The 18,487-nt window shown below is 44.1% G+C and overlaps 1 protein-coding gene across 1 annotated transcript in view; it reads left to right on the top strand.

Annotated features, from left to right (window-relative positions):
• Positions 1-18,487, top strand: part of EXT1 (exostosin glycosyltransferase 1) — a 258,959-nt gene that overhangs the window by 232,985 nt on the left and 7,487 nt on the right. Inside the window, exons 5-9 of the mRNA XM_080909297.1 lie at positions 553-685; positions 2,813-2,931; positions 4,835-4,930; positions 9,077-9,166; positions 16,483-16,643. Coding sequence (XP_080765423.1) covers positions 553-685; positions 2,813-2,931; positions 4,835-4,930; positions 9,077-9,166; positions 16,483-16,643 — 599 coding nt within the window. The remainder of the gene's footprint in view (positions 1-552; positions 686-2,812; positions 2,932-4,834; positions 4,931-9,076; positions 9,167-16,482; positions 16,644-18,487) is intronic.

The following is an 18,487-nucleotide window of genomic DNA, read 5'->3' as shown; positions in this document are numbered from 1 at the left end:
GCTCCTATTCAAAGTCCTGCAACTGACTTTGAAAATGAAAAGACAGATGGTGACAGGCCATTTCAAACTCCCTCCCAAATTAAGGGGACGGAGTGAAGAACGTGCCTGCCTTCTCTAGTCTTCGCTTCTGTCTCCTCGTGGCCCACACTGACATTGCTGTGTAACCAAAACAGATCTTGCTGATAACATCTGAATCTATAAATAGATGCCCCACCACCAAGGCCTGGTGACCTGTTCTGTACACTCTACTCTGAGACCAGCAAGGACCATCCTTATGAAATAATAAAGTAAAACAACAAGATGACAGAACTTACGGTTAAGATGGAACTGAGAAGCTTGGTCAGCCACAGCCCACCTCTTCCTCCTGTTGTCCTGCAGAACCTGTCACTGCTTTGTCTTGCACACATTCCCATCAATAGGAATGTGGAAGAGGAACAGGTAGAATGTGCCGTGTCTTCTCAACACCATCATCCCCTGTCTTGAACTGAGCCAAAGACCCTGTCTGTGTATCATCTCAGACACAACCTTACCATGTGATGCTTTGCTTTCTAGATTATTCAGGACAGAATATTCAAGCACATATCACGTAACAGTTTAATATGGAACAAACATCCAGGAGGATTGTTCGTCCTGCCACAATACTCATCTTACCTGGGAGATTTCCCTTACTACTATGCTAATTTAGGTAAGTGAGTCCTTTTGATTACCCAAAGTGGTTATTCCCAATGGCCAGGTTGTTGTCGAAGCCCTTTTTAGAGCAGTGACTCACAATAGAGATTTATGAATACAACAGAGTATTGGAACCCTTCTTTCTCGTATGAGCAGACCTCCTGTACATTTGGTAGACTTCACTGAGAACCGTTCTTAAGATAATAGGTCATTTTGAACATGAGAAAATATTGAGTATAAACATATATGTGTCTGTATAGGTATATAGGTATGCACGTGTGTGCATATCTCCATGAATTTAGAAAAACCTGAATTAAGAAGGAAAAATAAGAATTACTAAGATTCTATAACAAGGAAGACTCTATGTGCTCTTCCAATGTGTAGTACGGTCCTCTCGTACACTGAGGTGATGCCGGGCTAGATGTGTGAAATAAAGATCACGTTTGATAGAATCCACACTCTCAAGCAATCTCGGAGGAGTGAAGGATGTGAACACAGAGATGCAACTCCACAGAGGCTGATGTTCCTACCATGGGCATTTCCATAGTTGGAGCCCCAGACACTTTTATCAAGGACACATCAGCTGAGAGTTACTGAATTTAGAAAATGTGGGACAGTAAAGCATCCTTCAGATTGCTATGATAAAGACTCAAGGTTGTCTACTCTATGAATGTTCTCCCAGACAACTTCATCCTTCTAAAATTGTACATATTTAGCTTGAAACCCATGAAGTGAGGCTGAAGTTCAGGGCCTAAAGTATCCGTCAGCAGTGAGTAATCATGTACTGTAAACCGGACATGTTGGAAGGACCATGTGGAATTCAGTGGATGGTTTACAATGGGCCAGTGAGAATTCTTTGTCTGACAAAGGCAGTAGATAAGAATCCTAACATTTCTTGTAAAGCTCTGGGATCTTCATTAAGCTAGCCCCTTAGAAGTATGTATATGGTGCTTCTTAACTATTGCTGGAAAACCTAAAAGTGCTTTCTTGGTCCTGTGTACCATTCTTACCTAAGTGTTCATCGAGGGAAGGAAAAACTCTCTTTCTGAAGTTCAATTAAAATGCTAATTGGAAGGCACAAAATTTCCATGTAAAACATTTGCATAATCATTTCACATATAAACTCTGATTTTAACGTACATCCCCGCCTATATCAAAGTCTAACTGGGATGTTCCCACAATGCCTGGTTTATACCTAAGCTACTAATGTACCAAATTAGTAGGTCTAAATTAATGAAGTTCTGAGAGACTCTTAACCTGTTTGTAATTTCTGAGTTCTTGAAGAACGGTTCCTGGGGGGGATGCCTTCATGCTTCTCTTTGGTGGTGATGGTTGATTTGCATATTCATTGTCCTTTCCCATGAAGACCTCCCATTGGGCAGAAGTCAGTCTCACATACTTTTCTCTCAGTGCTGTTCCTGTTACCACGAAGCAGCCATTCTTGAAATATGAAGGCTTCCTTAGTGTGATGCTGCTGATGCTGGAGCCAGAGTTGAGGATGCTGATAGTCATAATACATAGCACCTTTTATTTGCTAACCTCCTGCTCTAAGTGCTCAGTGCATATCAGGAAGCTTAACTCTTGGAATAACTGCATTTCACAGCTGAAGGGACTCAGAGGGTCCAGCAGTGTTTCCCAGTGCCACCAACAGTAAACGGAGTATCTGAGAGTCGAGCCTAAATGGATGCTAGGTGCTCTCTTTCGAACGTTTCCCACATGCTAATTATTATATGAAATGCAGTTAATCACACAAACCCCTTTAGTTAATACTCAGGCACTTGTAAATCCATCAATAGAAAAAGCAGGCCTATGTACAGACATAATACCAGGAAAGGGACCAAAGCAGAATATATAGATAAACATTGGGTACCATAAAAAGAGGAAGATGGTAGGCATCAGTAAGGGAAGAAAAGAATGTCCACAGAAGATAACAGTGAACTCTGGAGAGGTCCAGAGGCTAGTTGGTTGTTACCTATCAACTTTCTCTTTGCTTCACTTCTGTCCATAAATAAAAGATGACGGACAGTTGTGCTTGTGGGGACATCATCTCTGGGATAAAACCACTAGGATGTGGAGTCTTTTACCTGAGCCCCCCCCCCCCTCCGCAGTGCTTCATTGGGCTCTTCCTGTCCTTCCCTTTCAGGTCTAAAGCCCCCCTCCAAATTCACTGCAGTCATCCATGCTGTGACTCCCCTGGTCTCTCAGTCCCAGCCAGTGTTGAAGCTTCTTGTGGCTGCAGCCAAATCCCAGTACTGTGCACAGGTGAGTACCCCTGTTCTCTGCAGCTTGATGGCAGAGAGTCTAGTTTCATGCCTGTCCCACACTTGGAGAGGCTGGCTTTATGCCTGTCCCACACTTGGAGAGCCTACTTCCATGCCTGTCCCACACTTGGCTTTCTAGGACTCTCCAAGCACCATACCCAGTTCCTCTAGTGATTGGCTAAGTCTTAACACTCTTCTTTTTATCAACATGGAGACTCAAAAGTGGAACCTGGCACAAGTCAGATTTCAGAATGATCTTTGCCTTGGTATAAAGTGTACCCGCCCCCACAACACACACACACACACACACACACACACACACACACACATACATACATACATACAGTCTCTTTTTAAAAAAAAACTTGTATAAATCATATTACTTCTTTTTCTTTTTTTTTCCTTTTTGGGTATGAGTGTGTATACATGTTTTGGGAAGGTGAGCTATATATATGTATACAGGTACACATGCAGATATGTTAACATGTGTGATTAGGCCAGAGGTGAACTTAGGATATTCCTTTGGTACTGTCTACCTATTTTTTGAGACAGGTTCTCCCACTGGCCTGGAGCTCACTGATACGGCCACTTTGCCTGGCCAGCACACTCCAGGGATGTGCTTGTTTCTGGTGCCCACCCAGCACTGGGATTACAAGCACACACTACCATACCTGATCTTTTTTACGGATGCTGGGGGTAGGGTTTTGTGTTAGCAGGGCAAACATTTTACTCACTGAGCCACCTCCCTAGCCTCTTTTTTCATTCATAAGCGTCAAAATGATAAAGTAATAGCAAAACGGCCATGGGCAGGACACAGAACACCACGTTCCAGTAACAGTCACAGACTTGTCAATGTCGGGAAGTGTCAACTTTCCCTTCACAGCACTCAGGAGAGAGTAGCGGATGATGTCTGTGGTAACAGTGTTTCCCAAATCAGAATCACTCCCAGAGTCTTAACACTGTTTAAATTTTTAACTTGCAATGGGCGCCTGGACAAGATGGTTTACAAATGGGAAAAGGCTCAAATCATAGTGAAGTCTTCGATTACGAATTCATCGCCTTTAATGGAAATTATAAAGTCACATAAAACCAGCAACCGTTGGGTGGGGGGCATCCAAAGCAGGAGCTCATCATGCCCCTGTCTCAGATGCTTTTAGATCGCCCACATTGCCTGGTGCAGTGCGAGTTCATAGCAGATGTTCAGATGTTTTGTATACATTTTTATTTAACTTGACCACAGTTGCTGTTACACTCATCATCACAAGATATCAGAAGTTAGAAAACACTTGATTAAGTTCCGGAAAACTTGAAGTTTCTGCTTTTTTGTTTGTGAGTGTATGTATGTATGTATGTATGTATGTATGTATGTATGTATGTATGTATGTATGTGGGTGGGTGTATATCTGTGTTTGCACATATGAGGGTTTATGTATGTGTGCAGGTGCATATGCACACATATGTGTGTATATACAGAGGCCATAGGATGACATTGGCTGTGTTCCAATTGTTCTCTCATATAGATTAAGGCAGCGTCTTCCCATGACTTTGCTCATTGACTCAGCTGGTCTAGTCAGCAAGCTTGCCACACGGATTCTCTGCCTCATAAGGGGCTAGGATTTTTTGGTACACATACCTACCTGGCAGTTATGTAGGTCCTGGGGCTCAAACTCATGCTCTTTACTGGCTGAGCCATCTCCTCCGCCCTTTCTCCTACTTTCTGATAGTCGTCTCTTTATCTTTCTTCTGTTCCTTCTCTGGTTGTTGAAGATCGAAAGTTCTAAAGTTTGTATGGGTTTGGACTTGCTTTGGAATTTTGTTTTGTCAGCTCATCTCTATCCCTCTTTTAGAAGGGTGTCTACAGAAGTGCACAAAGACAGCCGTCTAATGATCCCCGTGTCTTTCAGATCATAGTCCTGTGGAACTGTGACAAGCCTCTACCAGCCAAACACCGCTGGCCTGCCACTGCCGTGCCTGTCATCGTCATTGAAGGAGAAAGCAAGGTAGGAGGGGCTGATGTGACAGATCACCATGGGAGCAGGCTTTAGAAGCTCCCTTAAGAACTCTTGGGTCAGGGTTGTGACTAATCCAGTACATGTCTCTGAATATCTTCAGTGTTAACAGCCATGGACTTCGGAATCGGTAAAATTCAGAGTTTCCCTGCGAACAGTCCGGCAGCCTTCTGACTTTATATTCTTGGATGCTATTTCCTCGATCATAAATGAAACAAACTCACACCGATACCTCCCAGGGTTACCATGAGGATGAACCCAAGGCCGGGCAACCGCAATGACATATGACAAGGATGAAATAAGGGGACAGTGGCAGCAGCTTTGTTTAGAGGATGCATTGCACCCTTCAGAAAAGGATCTTCCTTACCCTTATCTTTAAAAAGGCGTTTCTCCTCATTTTGTGTCGGTGTGCTTACATTACGCAGTCTACTCTGCTCAGAACCCAGTAGTCTCCTGATCATCCTGTGGCCTTTCGGGGACTATGTTTGTTGATGCCATCACCTGGAGTCTGAAGCCACGTGTCCAGCCCTCGGCAGCCTTCTGGTCTTTTCTCCCTGCATTCTTCTGCGGCTGCTGGGGATAATGACCTAAATGGCCATTTGGCTTCAGTTTTGATGAACTGTCTCAATTCTCCACCTCTGTCAACAGCCCTACCTGCCTTTCAACCCCCTTCATTTTGCTTTGGTCTTAAAAAAATCTCACCCACTATTTGCAGCCAGATCTGTGCTCACTCCCCTAGCAACTACATTGTTCTCCAGTTGTGAATTAGTCACTGCTAGGTAAACGTGACACGGGAGAAACAGTGTCATCCGAGAGACTTCTCTTGCCAGTCCCACAGAGACTACGTTGCCCTAGGTACAATGTCTGAGCCAGAATAGCAAACTAATCAGTTCGTTGGGTCACACCATTCGAAACCATCTTGGATTTTTTTAAAGTGGCAAATCTACATGTTCAACATGATGGGGTGAGGATTGCAATGGCCCCATGGAGAAAGGACAGACAGAGTATGTCATTGTACATTTGTTCTCCACTCAGAACACTCTGTCTGGTCCTATATAATAGACTTGACCATTATGCTTAGAGCATCTATAGGTCTGCTGACAATCAAGATGGGTCTTAAACCTGGTTGAATAGCATTGGATAAGAAAACATGACTCTGGGAACTGCCACAAGCCTCCTGGCATGAATTTTTCTCTTATGAATACGTGCGCCATATGCATAGTTTGACAAAAGGGACTGACACCAAAAAGTGTCCCCTACCTCCAACATTTGTGTCCACCTCCTCAAGAGAATAATGTGTGAGAGGCATAGCTACATTCTGGTTTTAAGATCTGCAAGCCTGGACATGGCGAAGGTGTACACCAGAGGCTCCGAGCTTTGGAATAATTTGGTGTTTTGCCTTCATGAATGACCACACCTCCTGTATCTCTTTGGACTGTGTGTGTCAGGATATCAACACAGTCAGGGACTTGTGTGCCTGACTGGGGCCATTCTGATGTCTTCAGATAACACTATGGCTTCATGCTCTAATTCACTAACTGTAAACCTTTACTCCCAGTGAGAAGTTACTGCTGGGGAGTCTCATGCCTTCCCTGGGTTCCTACCTTGAGGAGGTGCTACACTCTCCCATCATTTCTATAACTGTGCCTCTGGTAGTTAGTTCAGTTTTCATCTCTACTTTGGCCATGGATTCCAATGGGCTGTGTAAGTCAAGAGCCTTGTCATGACTTTCAGTGCCTCAGGTGGTACATTCTGTGGCTGTGTTTGCATCACAACCTCACTCCAGACTCAATGGCTTAAAACATAGACTGTGTATCAGGGACTCATCCTTGTGCCTAATTAACACACACTAACATTCCACCAAGTGTCAGCTGGTATTCTGGGAGGGATTGCCATGGTGTGATCTGTGTTACAGGCTCTAGAGTCTGGCTTAGTCTCTAAATGATCTAAGGGGGTGTGTCTTAATCTCTGTGCCCTCACACACCCTCCAGTCCGCAGAAGTAATCATGATACCTTGTTAATGGAGGCTGAAAGAGTCAAATGACGCATGTGCTCTAGGAATTGTAGGCATGGATATCATAGAATCCCCTACACTTTAGTGCAGCATGCATGTGGTTATTTCTGTACAGTTTTTTTTCTCTCTGTACTAGGTGAGTCTTGGCCATTCCATTGTCATATTTATAAGTTGTAAAGGAGTTGGCCACTCGCATGGTTAACCAGTTTTGTGAACAAACAGGACAAAGCCCATTGGACCTGGTGGGTTTCTTCCCCTTGTGTTTACTCAAGTAGGCAATTGGGTCAAGGACTTGAAAGAAAAAAAATCTTTTATTTCTATACTAATGGGCTCATAAACTATAGGCTCAGAAAAAAAGGAGGGAGGAGAGGAAGGAATGAGCAAATAAAAGAAGACAGACAGACAGACAGACTAACTGACAGGCTGGCTAGCTGGCTGGCTTCTCTTTAAAGCCAGTGACTCAGCCCAGGGTGAGGAGCAGGCCTTCTCCATCCCACAGTCTCTGGATCCAGGCAGGACTTCAGAACTGATGTGTGCTGTTTCAGCTGCAAAGTTCTGTTTTGAATTTATAGGGCTTGTCTCTGCAGTTTTCCCCTGTAGGCCGAACACGGGAAAGGTCAGGGCATTGCTAAGCTGCCAGCTAATGGTTTCTGTGGTACTCAGCGGCCATGTAAACAGCAGCAAGAGAATTGCTACGGGCAGAGATTTCTGAGCTCTGTGGATAAGGGGTTGCCGATCGCTTTGTGTTTTATTTTATTTTGAAAGACTGAGAAAGATTTAAAAAAAAAAAAAAACAAAAACACAACCCTGACCCACTTGACATATGTGTGAATAGGCTCTGCAGCCACGTATTCTACAGCTCTATTGCCTGAGCCCTCAGGTGGGTTAGCGTAGCGTTTCCCATTCTTAAGCCTAGAGGACCCTTCGGAGCTCACAGGCATGCATCTTGGGTTTGAGATGTGCACACAAGCCTGACTTTACCATGTAAGTGAAGCACAGGGGTCCCTGGTTATTAATGCTCCCCGAGTCCAGTAGGTGCATGGGGAGCTTGTCACATTTAGCCAGACTTGGACTTTTCGGTTCTTCCCACACCAGAGGCACATTCCCCCCAGCCACACCATCTGGGAAGAAGCCCATGGTCCAGCTGTGTCAAAGTTCATGACCTTTCTGTCTCCACATCTCCCCAACCCCAAGACGAGTTTGTTAGAAAGATGCAAAAACTTCAAAGCCATGATGGGAAGGCTGGGAAAATTCCCCGACATACTAGCTACTCAAGGACAATTAGTTGTTGGGGGGCCTTCCTCACGGGCAGAAGCTATGCCTGTCATGGGTGAGCCTCCACCCCTTTACTCATTCCATCAGCCTTGTGAGCCCCATGCCCACTGGTGGAGCATGGCCCAAATACATCCATGTAGCACCTTCCCAGCGTCTCTAACTGTTCACCACTCATGGGCCCTCTTGAACAGTTAAACCAACATATTCTTCATTCTTAATTCCTTCCACTGGCATAGCAACAACATGCGTGTGCATGCACTATCTGTGATGTTTGCTCAAATAGAAATAAAGTCAATATTCCAAATGTTTGGACATTTCCAGTGGTCCAGCCTCCCAGGATGGGTACCAGGATGGGATGTGTCTTCTTTCCTGCTCTTGGGATACTGGTTATCTTTGGGAGCTCCTTGTGCTTGCTGAACCCTTGTGTCCGCTGCCCCATTCCTGTCTCTGCCTGGTGAATCCTAGTCAGAGCCTACCTAAGTTATTTCTCCCGTGAAGCCTTCACGTGCTCTTCTAGAGAGCTGTCTCCACTGCCCTCTGGTCTGGCACTTTTCATTCTGAGTGAGAGTCACCTGGCTCTCCATTTATACAGACTGCGGGTCCCTATAGGCAGGCCATAAATCATATTTATTCGGTTTCATCCTTGCTGTGATTGGTGTGGTACCCGTGGGTGCTCAATAATTTCCTCCCCCGGTTAACTTTTGCTGGTGGTCAGTAGAAGACTTCCACTGTGGCAGATGACATGCGCTGGAACAGTCTTCGGGATGATGTGGCAGGCAGAATTTTCCCAGCAGTCAGGCTGTAACGCTGCTTCCTCGTGCCTAATCTCAAGTCCTCTTACTCCCCAGGTTATGAGCAGCCGGTTCCTGCCCTATGACAACATCGTCACTGATGCTGTGCTCAGCCTTGATGAGGACACCGTGCTGTCAACTACAGAAGTAAGAATGGTGTCTGGGGAGCAGGGAGTGGCTCTCCAGGCTGGGGCCTTCGGGCCCAAGGTGCCAGCATCGCCCTTGCCTTGCTAGAAGTTGCAAACATTTCCCAGAACTTCCTGAAGAAGCGGTTTTAATTAACCTCATTCCTGTTAGCGCCTTGCCACTCCCCCGGCACCGAGAGGGCACTTTTCCCTCTGTTTTCTCTTCTAATTAAGACCTCATTTGTATGACTGTTGAGGAGCAGTCCCCTCCCCCTCCCATCTTTCATCTCCTTTAGGTTTTTAAGCAGTACAGCCCTAGGCAGGTGGGTAGAACCACCCGGATGGAGTGAGTATCTATGTCTTGAACCTCCGGTCTATAACAAAGCATTCCATTCTTCCACTTACGATGCTGTCTGAGCCCAGTGTGCAGTCTCTGTTAGGGCACATTGCTGGCTTCTAAAACACCATTTGTCTATCTCATCTAAAGTGCTTCCTGCTCCCATCATACACACACACACACACACACACACACACACACACACACACATTTTCTCATACACACACACTATGCACAACACATGGGCGAATGTGCACACGCATCCATAAGCAAGCAGTTTCATTTGGAGGCCGAGATGGAGACCTCTTCTATTCTGGATGTTCAAGTATTTGTGCCAGAAAGGAGATTACACAGAGAAGAAGTATGTGGAGGAAGAGAAAGAAGAGGAGAGAGATAGATGATAGAAAACTTCGTAGCGGGAATGAGTATTGATCTCCGAAGCTTTAGGCCATAGATGAGATCAAAGATAGCCATATGAAAATTTAGAATTGCGGGATCACATTATTAATTGTGGCTACTTAAAGGCACAGAGACTTCACTAATTACCTTTTCCTTTCATTGTTATTTTTTAAGCCTATAATCATTTTTCTTTTGTCTTAGAAGTTGGCACTTGCCAGCATGCAGTCAGTTGGACCCCAGTTTAGTTCTAGTAGGCACACTTATGGTTGCTGTAGGCTGGCTAGCTCGCTGTCCTCCTTAAGATTCCATGGTTGTAACTGTGCTTTTAGTCCCTACCAGATGTAGCTGAACAGATCCTAAATAACCCTAGGACATGTTCTGGTCACCTGGTTTGGTGTTTCTGTGTAGTTCGAGCTCTAGAAATACTTGTTAGCAACTGGGTGCTGCAGATAAACACAGCACCTCTATGTCACGTGTCTCTCGGCCAGAGGACAGGTTGTTGGGCTGAAGATGTGATGAACAGTCAAAGGGAAGGCAGTGAAAAGTGAACCTTGAGACACTCCAGCCGGCATTTTTCTGCAGCTTGATGCAAAGGGAAGCTAGTATCCTGAGAGCACATCCATTCAACAACTGTTTGCTGAGAGATTCCTTTGTCCTGGTCTCTATGTATGCCAGGTACTTGGGTTACACAGTCCCTGCTTGTGTCTCTCAAAGTCCTGGCAGTAAACAGGATTCAAGTCAGATTGCTCCAAGTGACAGCATTTTCAGTTACCTAAGGAGGTGTGGGTAAAGCTGGTGAATCCTGTAAAGAATGGTAGAGTAACTGGTGAGAGCCCAAAGCTAAGGCATCCATGGAAGAACAGGGAAAGGAATAGGCATTCTATACAGCTTAGAGGAAGGAAGACTGGTTTAGCTCAGGGGTTCAGAGCTTTCACCCCATCATGGCAGGAAGGATGTGCCAGCTTGAAGATCATATGGCAGCCATGCATCTGGGAGGGATAAAGCCATCTGAGTTAGATGGCTCCCCCTTCTTCTCCCTTTGCTTCCTCCCAAACCCCAGCATATTAAATCTCACATTCCACATGCACACCTGGCCTTCCCTCCCCCAGATATTTTTTTCTGGAAATACTGACAGACACATCCAGCAGCCCGCTTTACTAATTTCCTGGGCACCTCTGAACTCAGTCAAGTCAATGTTCAAAGCTAGTTGTTCCATTCGTATTCCAGCATCCCAGGAAATGAGGAATGCAGTGTCATTCCAAGGGCAAACCCAGGGCAAGTCCCCATAGTGGAACATCCCCAGCACACACTGACCTACAGTGTGATTCACCTCACATCTTCCCTAGGGCCCAGGGCAAATGGTCACTCCGGGCCTTGTTTTTTCATGTCTCACGGTGAAATAGCTTTCCACCACTGCGATGCAGCTTTTTACTGGAGGCTCTCCTATTAGAAGATAGCGGATCCAGCCACTCAGTGCAAGCTGAGAGGAACATGTATGTGAAGTAATGAAAAGTCAAAGTGGGTTGGAAACAATATGTAAATTTAAGAGGTTGGCAGTCTAGCTTTTGTCTGCTGATCAGTGAAGTGATTGTATCACCTAAAATGGTCATGGGCAGAATTTCTCTATTCTCTCTTTTTGTAGGTGAATAGGCATTCATTTCACTGGGTTCTTGTTCTCTCTCTCTCTCTCTCTCTCTCTCTCTCTCTCTCTCTCTCTCTCTCTCCCCCCCCCTCTCTATATATATTTATCTCCCTCTCCCTCCTCCTCCCTCTCTCTGTCTCCCTCCCCCCCCACACACACATTCTCTCTCTCCTCTCTCTTCATCTTAGATTGTATAAACATCTCACTGAAACATCCGGGATAGATTCTCTTTAAGAGGCATTCTTCACAGGGCATTTGATAGAGGTGGTTTATGGTTATTTACATTTATATGAGTTGCTACAAACCCTCAGAAGAAAACAGATGTTGATTTTTCAGAGAAGGGGGCTTGTGTTGACCTTTGCTTCCTTTGATGTGTTAATGAGCTGAATGAAAGAAGTGTTATCAGAAGAACCATGGTTTTATCTGAATTTACTTTTGAGTTCCTTTGAAATGACTTGAAAAGGCCCTGACACACTAAGAAATTCACACAATGAAAGCGCTCCATTGGGTTCTATACTAGTTGTTTCTAGCAAAAAAATAATGGAAGACCCCAAGAGAGCTGCCCGGCGGGCGGATTCTTTGACAAGAGGCGGCATAATATACTATGCTATCAGTTGACCCTGTTGGATTTGATATGGGATGTCACAGGTTATAATGACTTGATCTTGGGTGTCTGGTAAGGCTCTCTAGCTCCTGCTGTTTTAAATCTCCCCAGTAAGTTTTCCTAATGCCCAGTCCAGTCTCCTTCTTTCCCACTTCCTGGTAGGTATGGTTTGTGTGAACAAGCCATGTTAAGCCTTTTTCCTTTTGGGATGGCAATGTGTCCAGAGAAAGAGAACCAGTAAGGGTTTACTATGAGGAGTCCATTTATGAGCTCATGGGGGTCACAGGGCCTGCAAAGTCTACCCTTTGTTTGTGTAAGCTGGTGTCTCAGGAAAGCTGGCATTGTGGTCCTCATAGAAAACAGTGGCCCGAGAGTGCAAGTAGCCAGTGGTAAATCCCAGCCCAAAGGCAGGAGGAAGAAAACAGACAAACCACAGGGCAGTTGGGATGGTGACATGGCTCAAATCTCTTGCTGTGCTCGCCTAATAACCTGTGCATAATAATTGGAACCCGCAGTTCCAAGCCAGATGTGCTGATACACATCTGTACTTTCAGCATTTCTGCATCACGATGGCAGGCAGAGACAGGGAGAGAACACAAAGTTTGTAGACCAGCTAACCTGGCTATAGTGTGGCCAGAACAAGACTCCACCTTAAGATAGAAGGGCAGAAACAAGTTCTGAAAAGTATTCTCTGAGCTCCACATGTGTGCCCTGGCATACACGCCCCACCAATGGCAAGACCAATTCTTTGAATATAGTTAAGAAACAGCACAGACCCCTTCTTCCTCCATATTCGCTGTCTGTTTGGGAACTCGGTGGATTGAATGGTGGCCACCCACAGAGGAGGGAGCTCACATTAGCCTCATGTGGAAACGGTTTTGCTGGCTCACACAGAACTAATCTTCCATCTGCCTTCCTGACCTTTGCTGCGGTCAAGTTGGCACACGTGTTCAACATTGTTCTTTATATTAGAAAGCCTCTGACTGGATAGTCTTTGCGCCATCTTTGGCACAGCTCAGAATGGCAGGCCTCAAATCGATGTTTCATGTAAGCATGAATATATGGCTGTTTATAATGAGAGTGGCTTCTAAGGCTGAAGAACTTGGAAATTAAAAAAAAAAATTATTTGAACTATTTTGTGAAGCAAGTAGAATGGCTCACTGGGTAAAGGCTCTTTCTACACTAATGCAAAAAGTCTCATTTACTAAGGATTCTCTGTGTTAGCCCTGGCTGTACTGAAACTCACTCTGTAGACCAGGCTAGCCCCAAACTCTGCCTCTGCCTCCCCACTGTTGGGATGAAAATTGTGTGCCACCACCACCACTGGGCTTCACAACCTCATTTAAACCGTGGGTCCTGCATGATAGAACTTATATCCTCTGACACCCTCAGAGACAGTGTCTCATGCTGACGCATGTATCCTTCCACTCAACTCACAAAATAAACTTAATAAGAAAAAAAATTAATGTTCTGGGCCAGTGTTTCCAAAAAAGATGCTTTATGTAGCATATTCATTTTAACAAACATCTTACTGCTTTAATGTTTGTCTGAAAATACATAGTCATCAGTGAAACCTAGGATTTTCCCTGGCATTTTTGCCTAGGATGAGATTAATTAAAAAAAACAGAGTAGTGAATTTGAAGAGAAATGTTACCTAACTAGTTTAATGGGTAATATGAGATTTGAGGGAAAAGCTTGGGAACTATCAAGCTAGGTTTATTCACTTCTTTTTTTAAAATTATTTTTATTGAAGTGAATACCAACGTACATAGTAGAAAATCAATGAGTTTAAACTCTGCGTTTCAGTGACGTGGTTCATTCAAGGCGTGTACAGTGACTTATCTCTTCTCCCACAATGTTTTCATCATCCACAAAGGAATCTTCTTCTATGTTTCACACTGTGCTTCCACATCTTTGACACCCTTCCTCTTGAATTTGCCCATCCAGGACATCTCATATTTGTCCATTAGCCTTGTTTCTCCTAATGTATGGCATTTGAGTTTCACCCATGTTGTATTAGTGTTACCAGGCTCCCTCTTTATTCCCCAGTCCTTTGTCTCCATGGGAAGAATTTAGAGGAGACACAGAACATGGCGGGAAGAGAAGAATATAATTAGGACACATGAGGCATTCTCATGGCTGAGAGTGGGAACGGCCTAGTATACCATGGTAGTGGGAAACACTTTCATAGTGAGAGTGCACAACAGCCAAGAGAAACCCTTACTGACCTACATGTTACATAGGCTATTTCCTCCTTAAGGTGTCTGGAAGTGACAACTTGGGGGCGGGGGGGGGGGGCGTCTGTCCAGATGATTGACACATCCATATGGATTAATTCTGTAGAAGAGGCAATGGTATGTCTATGTTCTTTTACAAGAATCCTCAGAATAGCCAGTGTTTTAGTGAGGGTTTCTAAGATGCAACAAAACACCATGACCGAAAGCCAGATGGGGAGGAAAGGGTTTATTCAGCACATACTTCCACATTGCTGTTCATCACTGAAGGACGTGAGCTCAAAACTCAACCAGAGCAGTATTCTGGAGGCAAGAGCGGATGCAGAGGCCATGGAGAAGTGCTACTTACTGGCTTGCTCGAAACCCTGGCTTGCTCAGCCTGCTTTCTTACAGACCCCAGAATCACCAGCCCAGGGATGGCTCCCCCTACTATAGGCTGGGCCCTCCCCCCTTGATCTGTAATTGAGAAACTAACTGCCTTACAGGTGGATCTCATGGAGGCATTTTCTCAACTGAGGCTCCTTCCTCCTTGATGACTCTCAGTTATGTCAGGTTGATACACAAAACCAGACATCATAGAGGGTAGCTTGCTGATCTCTGGTGTAGTTCAGAACATCCCATCTTTAGCTATGGCCAGAGATCAGCTTCAAATCTTGTTTTAGAATTCCGATCTCCTTCTTTTGACCAGTTATCTAAGTGCGTCCTGGTTTTTCAAACTATTGGTTCTGAAGGAGGGGCCCATCCCAGTAGCCTTTAAGCATGCTGATATCCAGCCTGGGACCTGGGGAACATCACCTGGGCAGTCTTTCCAATAACTCAGTGGCCCTCCCTTGTGTAATATTGTATGGTCATATTCATTAGTTCATAAAAATTTCCATCTTTAGCCCTTTGGCTGTTCTAAATGTTTACTGGAGTTTTTGGCCATCTTTGATAACAGGACCAGGACTTAACATTATTAGCATTCCGTCCCCAAGCCATTATCACATGAAGGACTTGAAATGATTATAGACAGTGAGAATCAGGTGCTTTCAGTACTCACAACAGAATCTACAAGAGGCTAGGATACACCCTGGGTATTAAAGGGTTCAAATCCTGGCCCTGCCTCTTACTAGTGCACATAAATTACTTGGTCCTCTATTTAATCTTTGCTTTTGCTCTTATTAACTAATAAATATAAAAGTATCTACCTCACAGGGCTATTATATAGTTATAAGGCCTTCTAAACAATTATATAATCACAAATGTATCATTTACTTTTACATTTTATTTGTTTATTTTTATATTATTCATTAGATGATCTGAAAGGAACATACAAATCTAAAAAAAAAGAGTTAACTTGGCAGCTCTGTGTGCTTGCCTAGAGTGTGCTCAGAAGTATCCACTTTGGCTTCCTATAAACCTTTTCTTTAAAGTCATCATGTTTTTGTTTTGTTGTAATGTGGGCCTTTGTCCCCCGCTTGCTCTCAGTGACTTCACAGTGGCTGCCTGTCTAGCTTTGTCCTAGCATCCTGTGTCTTTGGACCTGACATGCCCCATGCATTTTTTTCCTGATGTCTTTCCCTACATCCCTGGGAAAAGTTGTGCTCTTTACTAAAGAAACTGCTTTAATTTTAGTCGCTTGGGCTCTGATATATGCTGGTTATGATGCCTGCCATATTTTAGTCCCTGGATACGCACAGGAAATCTGTTCTCATTTACAAAACAGATGCTTCTGTGCTTCCTGTGAATCAGTGGTCACATGTACCTTTCGGGTTGGAGAGAAGCAAGCAACTGCTTTTTTTTTTTCTTTTTTTTTTTTTTTTTTTTTTTTTAACTTGAACGGACTGGGATTTCTAAAGGGCAAGTCAGGATCGATCTCTCTCTCTTTCCCCTCTCTCCCTCCTATCTCCTATATTAATCTTAAGTTTCTTTCATACAAAATATTTAAGATGTGCATAATTGCAGGGTGAAATGTCAAGCAGCCAGTTTAATTTGCTGATGAATATGAGGAATTAATGTTTGGAAACAGTCGTGGGATTCTGCATTATGAATTAGCAGAGGTGGGGGTGGAGGGGGGGATGATGTTTTGTTGACATTTGTTCAGAGTCTTGATTGCTTGATCGGCTTGTACTTTGCCTTGTAGGTGGATTTTGCCTTCACCGTGTGGCAGAGCTTCCCGGAGAGGATTGTGGGATATCCTGCACGCAGCCATTTCTGGGATAACTCGAAGGAGCGGTGGGGATATACGTCCAAGTGGACAAATGACTACTCCATGGTGTTGACGGGAGCTGCAATCTACCACAAGTAAGGCGCTGACATTTCTCATTGACATGCATTGTGTTCATTTCTGACAACAGCATTAATCGGAACTCGGGTCAAATCCAGTTAACAACATTAATGAACATTAGTGTTCCTGTTTGATTTTTGTTGAGATAGCAAATGAATCTTCTTGGCTTATTGTATTTCTATAAATTAAGGCAAACTAGTATTTTCAGTTAAGCCAAAAGATAAAGAGACACTCAGAGCTAAGTTGGGTATCTGAATATTATGAGGAGATACTGAAGTATCCCAGTCACCGTCCCAAGTGGTTTGGGTCCATCACTGAGTAGAACAGACAGTGTCTCTGACAATTCGGGACTCATATCCTAGTGAACAGAGACACGTAAATCCTACAGGGAAAGCGGGGACAGCAAGAAGATACTGAAGAAGAGACAAGTAGCAGGAGGTGCAGCAATGAGGCAGGTTGGAGAATGGTCAGGATGGTCTATTATCCAAATGGGAAGTGAGCCAAAACGTCAAAGCAAGAGAAAGGTAGCCATGGCTGTTATGGGTTGTATTGGGAATAGCAAGAAGAAAAACCCAGAGCAGAGCAATGGAGAAAGATGGAAACGAAGATTGGGATTAGTGACTATAGTACAGTGGGTGAGAAGTTTCAAGAGGCCTGAGAACACAGAGGCAGGAGAAGTTGATGTGTTTACTCTAATGGGTAAGTCAGTGCCTAACCCGAACAGGGCTGACTTCAGGGTTGTGTTCTCAAGAACAGGCAATAAGAAGAAAGGATAACAGAAAAGCAGGAAGAACTGTTAGGAGGTAAAGGAAGTTAGACTAGAACCAGGGAGTGAACCGTGTTCACTGTAACCATGTAGTGATATTTTGAGGCTGATTCAGCATGGTAACCTCATCATAATTTAATGACTACCAAGTTTTCTGACTTGAGGTCTGGAAGGATAGAGTCCCACCGGAGGGAATTTTACAAATGGAATAATTATTTTTAAATGGAATTTTTGCCCTTGGCATGTTATGACACCTAAAAGGCTATTCTGAGAAAAATCATAAGCAGAGATATAAAATGGGCAGTCTTTAAAACCAGCATCGAGAGGTAAAATTACCAGATAAGTAAATGTAGACTGTTCCCATTTTCACAGTCCCACAGGATCATTCATGAAAATCCCCAGTATTTTATCCTAATGAGGAAAATGTACCAATCTTACCTTAGACTTTTAACATACAAAGGTCTTATCATCTCAGGGCTAAGTCTGAAAATGCCCCAGTATAAACATTTGGCTGAAGAAATCTTGATCTCAAAGCCTCCCCGTCCTCCTACTTCCTCCATACAAAAGAATCTGATTCATTCCATTAGTTTGTCTAATTTGTAAGTAAATTCTCTTGCCTTCTTTATTAGTCACTTTTCTCATTGCTGTGACAAAATAGCAGACAGAAGCAGCTTAACAAGGAGGTTTGCCTTGGCTCACAGCAAGGATACAGTCTATCATGGTGAGGAAAACACGGCAGCAGAAACATGAGGTGCAGCTGTTCATAGTGCATCTTCAGTTAGGGAGCAAAGAGAGATGGATGTTGCTGTTCAACCGTCTTTTCTCTTTGTACTCAGTCTTGACCCCAGTCCACACTGCTGTTCATGTTCATGGCAGGTCTTCCTTGCTGTTTTCAGTCTTTCTGGAGTTATCCTCATAGACACACTCACCGGTGTGTTTCCATGGTGATTATAAATTTCAAACTGACAATGATGACTGTCATCTTTTTTGTCACCACAACATCTTAGGATGCAGCTTCTCTTTCTAGCCAACCAGCCTGATACCTAATTGTGATGGGCAAGCAATATCTGCATCCCCAGGGATCTCTGTGCCTCA

The sequence above is a fragment of the Micromys minutus genome, assembly GCF_963924665.1.
Source record: "Micromys minutus genome assembly, chromosome: 33".
In the NCBI taxonomy this organism is placed as follows: domain Eukaryota; kingdom Metazoa; phylum Chordata; class Mammalia; order Rodentia; family Muridae; genus Micromys; species Micromys minutus.
This window is presented reverse-complemented; position numbering and strand designations above follow the sequence as displayed.